The 7,212-nt window shown below is 42.6% G+C and overlaps 2 protein-coding genes across 2 annotated transcripts; one reads left to right on the top strand and one right to left on the bottom strand. All coding sequences in view use genetic code 11, as the record gives it.

Moving 5' to 3' along the window:
* Nucleotides 1-2,956: 2,956 nt before the first annotated feature.
* On the top strand, nt 2,957-5,006 carry EGR_06445 (Ubiquitin-fold modifier; the record flags this gene model as incomplete). Its single annotated transcript, XM_024495694.1, has 5 exons — nt 2,957-3,003; nt 4,021-4,077; nt 4,112-4,169; nt 4,654-4,726; nt 4,939-5,006. 5 exons carry the CDS (start codon nt 2,957-2,959, stop codon nt 5,004-5,006), a joined length of 303 nt encoding a protein of 100 aa, XP_024349855.1.
* A 540-nt stretch (nt 5,007-5,546) lies between these two features.
* Nucleotides 5,547-6,225, bottom strand: EGR_06444 (Mitochondrial inner membrane protease subunit; the record flags this gene model as incomplete). Its single annotated transcript, XM_024495693.1, has 3 exons — nt 5,547-5,711; nt 5,849-6,103; nt 6,136-6,225. 3 exons carry the CDS (start codon nt 6,223-6,225, stop codon nt 5,547-5,549), a joined length of 510 nt encoding a protein of 169 aa, XP_024349854.1.
* Between the last annotated feature and the right edge of the window lie 987 nt (nt 6,226-7,212).

Here is a 7,212-nt window from a genome sequence, read left to right as displayed (position 1 = left end):
AGGCTATGTTAGGTGATCGTAATTTTCTTGCTGTCTAAGGCGTATTGCACGACAAGGACTTGTAATTTGTATTAACGTATGTATTTGTCAATCCATCGATGCCATGTTGTTTACTGTTCGCTCCGCTAACTCTTCCTTTGAACTCCTTTCCTGTCCACTTTGCAAATTCAGAATCTCTTGTCATCAGAAGTGGTTTGGACAGTGTGCTTAAGGGCATTCAATGCTGCATCACTTTTAAGAAGATCTTCAATTCTATATTATGAGGAATCACGTGTCGCTCTTGTTCAAAATAACTGGGGATTAGCAGAACAGGGCGTAGCACTTAACGTAAGTGTTGCAACAATTGGCTCGCACCTACAGCAACTTGGAAACTGCTAAGCGAATGAGTGCCACATATATTAACGAGTGACATATGCTACGCCTTCAAGACTATAAATTTGTTGTTTTTTTACTTCTTTTACACATTACATAAAAAATGACTCGTAATAAGAACTGGCTTTTGCATTGAAATGTTCATTAATCGCGCAAACTTCCTGGGTACCATTTATTTGATCCCCAGATTGTGCTGCCTTTGTATGTGGTAGATTGCAGACGGAAGTGTCCACTGTGCATTTATTCCTGATGGTCACATAATGGCACATCTTTGTCATATTGGGGACCTCACTATATAACGCCGAGAGTTGCCTGAGAGGCCCAGTCCCAAATTCTTCGATAACCTCTTCATTTATTTGTCCTGAGTAAAGTCGATTTTGGGCAGAGTAAGAAGCTAAAAGCGAAAGCAAAGGCAGAAAGAGGAGAAGGGTTAGCGCGGAAATTCACTTAATTTTGGTGCCAATGGTGAGTGAGGTGGCAGAGCGGCAGAGGAGACCAGCACCGTTGGCAGCAATGGTGGTGATGATACTGATTAATGGATGGGGATTTGGAATCCTCAAATTGACAACGTCAGTTGTTGCACACCTCCCTGTGATGGACCAAGACATCGACGATGTGCGAGCTTCAGACCAAATAGACGCTAGTGGAGACACATTCGCGCACACTTTAGATCAAAAGATTCCAGCTGCGGACGGCGATGGTAAGCGCGTTGATGGATCGCATGAATAAGCTTAGATTCAGTCCTCATGTCGGGCTGCTCTGTTGTGATTTAAGCGCAAAAGTGGATAGAAATCAAGTAGGCTAATGGTAAGACGAACAATTAATACAAACTATAGTGATAAAGCCTATTGCTGGACCATTTTATCGCACATATAGCTACAGTAGTGGCTGGTAGTCGATGGGTTGTCGAGTGGCACAAGTACAATGTCAGCAGATAACACCTTTTTTTGTCCAAATTCCGCATTTTGTAAGAAATGTGATTATGAGATGATTGTTAATTTAACTCAAAGTCCTCCAGAGAAACGGCTCGTACTCCTCTTCGTTCCGAAGTGTTTACTGTGCTGAGAAACAACGCACAAAGCAGTGTATCGCTGGTCATACCACCAACCGGGATCGGAATCCATGAGAGACTTGGCACAACCTCTTAGATCGGTCCCATTGCCTAGGCTTCCTTAAATCTCACTCAATTCCTGTTTGTCTGCTAACCAACATTCTTTCCTCCCCATCAATTATTCAACTCTCGAAATACAGCACAACGGAATGCGTCAATGTACTTAACTATCGAGCAAGCGTTCTCACCACAACAATGGCATGGGTGCTCCTACAAGTGTCCATACATCTCGAGGAAGGTAGGGCTTCTAGGGTAGACAACCGTGGTCTGTCATGTTTGGCCTAATAAATTTTTAGGAAATGATCGAGGAATTCTGTAAGCCTCACCGACAGGTTAGTTAAGGTTCTTCCAGTTTTCTCGTTTTGGCATTTTTTTCACACGAAAACGTTGAGTTCGCATAGTTTCCTAAAAAATGTTGCACCTGTCACTTGTAAGGTCGTTTGACTCAGCAGCAACGACTTAGGCTCACTAGCTTAAGCGCACAACTAGGGCAGAGCCCTGGGAGCGGCAGAAAACCAAGTGGGAAACTATGCTTATTCAACTTGTCTGGTGTTGTCTTACGCCCAACCAGATGAGCATCCGATCTCACAGGCCGGCGACAATCACTGCAGCAGTGGCGATAGGAGTTTCGTCCAGTGGCTCAAAACATGGGCAAGAGGCATGAGATCAGACAGCGAATAACTCATGGCGGGAAGTCGTCTACCTGGAAGTTATGCATCTCGTGTACCGTGTATCGATGGCAACGTGGAAGGCATGTTTGACAAACAGACTAGATTATGAGTAACCTGGTGCCTTATGCCTGAGTAATGACCGCTCTTCTGGTCATAAGTGAGTCATCCAGAGCGTAGTGTGTTTCGATTGGCTGCCAGGACTACGACAGGTCGGACCACGTGCAGTCATGTCGATCAAACTCGACTCCAAGTGCATCCAGGCAGCAGATGTAGTGGTAACCCGCAATGTTATATTAATTCAAACAAATGTTTAAAAAATATGAAAACGGAAAAGAACAAAAGGGCAAAAAACTACTGTTAGTAATTTCCAAATATTAATTACCACTTTTTCGCGCCCATCAACATTGATGCTACGCAAAAAGACTGAATAGTAGTTTCTAGGTGACAAACAAGAGTACTTTGTGTAGATCTCCTGATCAGCCTATTTTAAAGTTAATTGAAATGAAATAACGTCTTCTATAAAAAGCCTCATCATTTATGTCATAAGGAATGACAATAGTTTAACTAAGGTAATACTTGAGCTTAACCACGCAAAGCTAGATGCCATGATGATTTTGAACTTACATGAAAAATGTCCAGGACTTGATCGTTCTTGGGCCACCAGTACTCCTAGCTTTGACTCCAGCAACTCAACCAATTTAGGGTACTTTTACGACCTGTCTTGAGATATTATCGTTTTTAAGTCTGAAGCGTCTTCGAACGCTGCGAGAACTTATTAGGGGTAGAGTAAAAGGAATCTCGAATGGATTCTACGTGGGTTGGCATGAATAAGATATTTGGTATACAGAGGTGCGTATCGCGAGTCTCTATTGGTAGCATTACCGTTCTGGTGGGATGACCTTCCATCCAAAACTATGGGCTCTCAGGATGTCTCTACTTAATTACTTAGCAATACTTTCCTGCTTGAAGAAAGTCGACTGACATTCAGAATGTGCTTACTCTAGAACATCATCCATCATTTAAAAACTTTTATTTGACAAGCTCTATCGCGATACAATTTGGCCTGCAGAAGAACAAAATTGGTATTGTGGGACAATCTCCAGTGAATCAACAGCGCTTGCCTTTACAAATAGGTAGCTTCCTCTCTACAACGAGAATCCATCGTATTATCTTTATTTCTGTCTAACAGTTTGGTAAATCTGTGGAATGATCTGTTACAATCAAAATATAAAAGGTGTAATGCTTTCAAAGTTTGTTTAACTCCGCCTAGTATTACGCAGACGCTTTAGTCCCCGCAAATAGTAATTCCGCAAGGGCGTTGTAGCCTTCCAACCATACCAATAGCCTCTCATCTGTTCCGCGTGAGAGTTGTGTAAGTTTTAACTTTTTACGACTAGAGGAAAGACTCGGAGCACTACGGAGTGACCATTGTACCTCCAAGGTGTGTGCAGAAATGAAGTAGCTCCTCCCTTTTAAGCAATAGGTTTCTGGTCACCTACATATTTCTTTTAGGTTTGCGTAGCCTAAAATGGCTCAAGTGGAGAATCAGAGAGCTGCGTAGAGACATTTCATAAAAACCGTAAGAGAAAGAAGGGTTCGATTGTTCTGGTATTTCTGCCATTTGTGACACATTCTTAATTGCGGAAGTTTGATACTGGCTAGGTGGACTTGGCCGCTTTTTCTTTCAAAATGCGGGAAGAGAAATATTCGCAGTTAATCCTATTTAAGAGCTATGTAGGTCATTTCAAGGTCATTGTTGGTTGACGTGTTGACATTGATTTGGTGTGTAGAAACGCAACGCGATGTGAGTGTGCTGCCCTCTTGTGTGCGTGAGATCCCCGAGATTACTTTTTGTCCGTATTTTAGGTCGAAGGTCCGGTTCCAAATAACCCTTACTTCTGACCCAAACTTGCCATTCAAAATGTATGTGTTTTATTCAAAATATAGATCTCTTTAGTCTTGATGTGCCCGACTCGACACCATTTACAGCAGTACTGAAATTCGTTGCTGAAGAGGTGAGTCTCTTTATGCAGAGAATGTGCAATTTACATCGACAACGACGTTATATACAGGGATTTTACCTTCTTGCTTATATCTGTCTCGCTTGTGCAACTTTTGAACCTCTCCAATCCAAATACTCGGGCATTACATTGTTTTGTTATTACATGACTTCCTTATCTTGATTTATGGTGTTAATCGTGAACATCTTGTCGGTATTCGACCCTTTATCGTCACAAAATACCGGACCTCATGCCACATTATCGGTCCTTTAAAAAAGTGACTCATCCTTGCTCCGCTTTTTAAGGTATACAGCCTTACTCACGTGGATTGTCTAGTATCGCTCACTGGAATAAACCAGTTAAATTACTGAGGCTGTTAAGTTGTTTCTTTCATACCTTCTAATGTGGTTATATTGAAGGAACAAACGAGAAAACGCAGCTTGCCATTCTCTAGCAGATCATACTAATTCACAGCTAATAATGGTCGTAACTATTTTAGTTTAACGTGCCACCGGCAACCAGTGCCATAATTACCGACGATGGAATAGGAATAAACCCCAACCAGAATGCTGGTATGTCGTTTCTCTCGATCGCCTAGGTTTTTTGTCTTCTGTCCGCTCACCTGTCTTGAACACCCGTTCCCTGCTTTCAGTTTGTGTTTAGATGTTTAGCCTTAAAGTGGCCCAGCTCTACAAAAAAAACCTGCATGACGGCTTACTTGCCTTTAGCTAAAACGAATACCGGCAAACACTCCTTTATTCCCTCAAACATCTAACCGATCTAGGTGAAGTTTTTTTGAAGCACGGTGGAAACCTGAGGCTCATTCCCCGAGACCGCGTCGGACATTTCTGAACTCCGTTAAATTCTTGGATCTCACGGTCCTAGTAATGTACACACCAGTGCTTTGAAATATCCGTCTCTTCCTGCTCAGAATACCAATGTTTTTATCGGAAACAAACCCCGCTTTCTTTGTCTCCGTGCCTTTATACGTCCTCCAAACTCGTTGACTAGGTTGCACCACTTTAAAGGGGGGCTTGGAACCGTTGCTGCCCAACTTTTTCACGCATTAATTCACCTTCGCTGTTTCCTCTTTTAACGACTACGGCAAAAATTGTGATACAAAACAGTGGGAATGTTAGTCGAGTTAGGAAAACTTGGAGGGACCGAATAGGAACTCCTCAGACGAGAGTCTTAGGTGTCGACTGCCAGATCATTCCTTGAAGCCGTGCGTATCACCGACGTAGGCAGGACTCAGTCCACGGTAGAAAGCTTTATGTACTGGTGAGTCTTGATGTATTTGCACAAAGGTACGAAAAATAAGGGCAGTAGCACCGGCGAGCGAGGAGATCGGTAGGTCCGCAAATCAAACTTGGTGTACGGATGAGTGGGATTTCACCTTGTGTGATTTCTCTTGTCGAACCTGCCGAAGGAGGAGAGTGGCCACAAACGACAGAAGACACGATACTCCAGGTGCCCCATTGGGACCGACCCATAGGTTCGGGAATCCAGGGAGTGTCGCTTATTGTCACCTTCCAGCCAAACGTGTTCCTCAGGAACCTTATGCGGTGTAGGAGAAAAAATAACGATAACCAAGAATGGTAGTAAATTGGAAGCCAGAAGCGAATCGCATGATTGTGCATTAAAAGACACGTCTAAGATCTACTGGATGTGCCGTGGAGGCAAGCACATCTTACGTATACGGTGACAGATTTTGCCAATTTGGGGCTCCAGTAATTTACAGCTTCGCCACCAGTTGCCCGTACACGCTTGAGGATGTGGCAGCAGGTACCGGACTCACGGAGCTGCCTTGCAACAACAATGTCTCCGCTAAAAATAACATTAAGTAAGGAGTCAAGCAACTTCTTTATTTGGCCCCGATAAAGAGAGAGCTTTTCTACCAGGAGGTAGTCGCCATGTTGGATGGTGGGTTCCATGCTTATGCCTTCACACTAAATGCAGTGCTTTTTCATGAGAAACATACGTAAACCACTGTCCCAAGGTAGCCATGACACTTGTAAAAAACGAGTGTCGTTCCCAGTGAGAAGGCAAACACTCGAAGAGTTGGAACCATCCCAATGCGACCCCACAAGCAAACCAACTGAGCACCGATTGGTTCTTCCGTAAGGAGCGGTTTAATTTTTCATATTATAAAGCAATAGGGGCGACTAAGGTGGTGCATGTGTGATGCCTAAAGTGTAAGATTGCCCAGAGGTATTGCTAGGTCTTGTTATAACTTTAAGCTGAACAATTTAAACAAATTGCGTGTTTTTGGGAGCAGATTTGCAATTACACAGTTTATATAGATACTGCAGCACCACCTCAACTTTGATTCTTCAAAATAATTGTATCGCTTTGGTTTGATAATAAGCACCAAATTTAATGGCGTAAACAGCTAAAATGGACTTTAATGCAGATGTACTAAATTTGGTTTTAAATCGCCAATTACACGACCTTTATTTTTAAAAAGCTTAAATGGAAGTGAGTTATTTCTGATGGTCCCGATTTGCCGAAACGTAGTCATAACCACTTTGTCTCAATTTTTGGTTTTGCGCAAATGTTACGAAACATTGTTAAACGGCCATCAATTTATTAACCGTAGTGATAAAAAGAAAATAATAATTATACGTAGTTATAATTTAGAATTTCAACCATAAATTCCCCAGCTACGTCAAACCACGCCAACCTCCTATGCTGCGTATTTCTTAAGTGTTGCATTGGTAGCCTCCCAAGTCTTCCCTGAAGTCGCACCAAACCAAATTACTGTGGAAGAATATATATTATTGGCGTACAGAGTAGTTGGATGGCTACTGGTAGGGTCTAAAAGCCGTGCTGCAGAACGGAAACAGAAACTGCGGAAACTGAACTACTGGCGTAGTCAAACACACAGTCAGACAAGCTATCGGGTCACTGTAGTGTTCAGAGAAACACCCATAATTATTGCGTCACAACTGAAGAAACCTTATGGACCTGTAGTAACATTTACAGTGTGGAGCGCTAAAAGATAAATTTATCTCTACAGCTAGAGTGTATTCATTAGTGAGTCTGCACCCATCCACAA

The sequence above is a fragment of the Echinococcus granulosus genome, assembly GCF_000524195.1.
Source record: "Echinococcus granulosus chromosome Unknown EG_S00057, whole genome shotgun sequence".
NCBI lineage: Eukaryota > Metazoa > Platyhelminthes > Cestoda > Cyclophyllidea > Taeniidae > Echinococcus > Echinococcus granulosus.
This window is presented reverse-complemented; position numbering and strand designations above follow the sequence as displayed.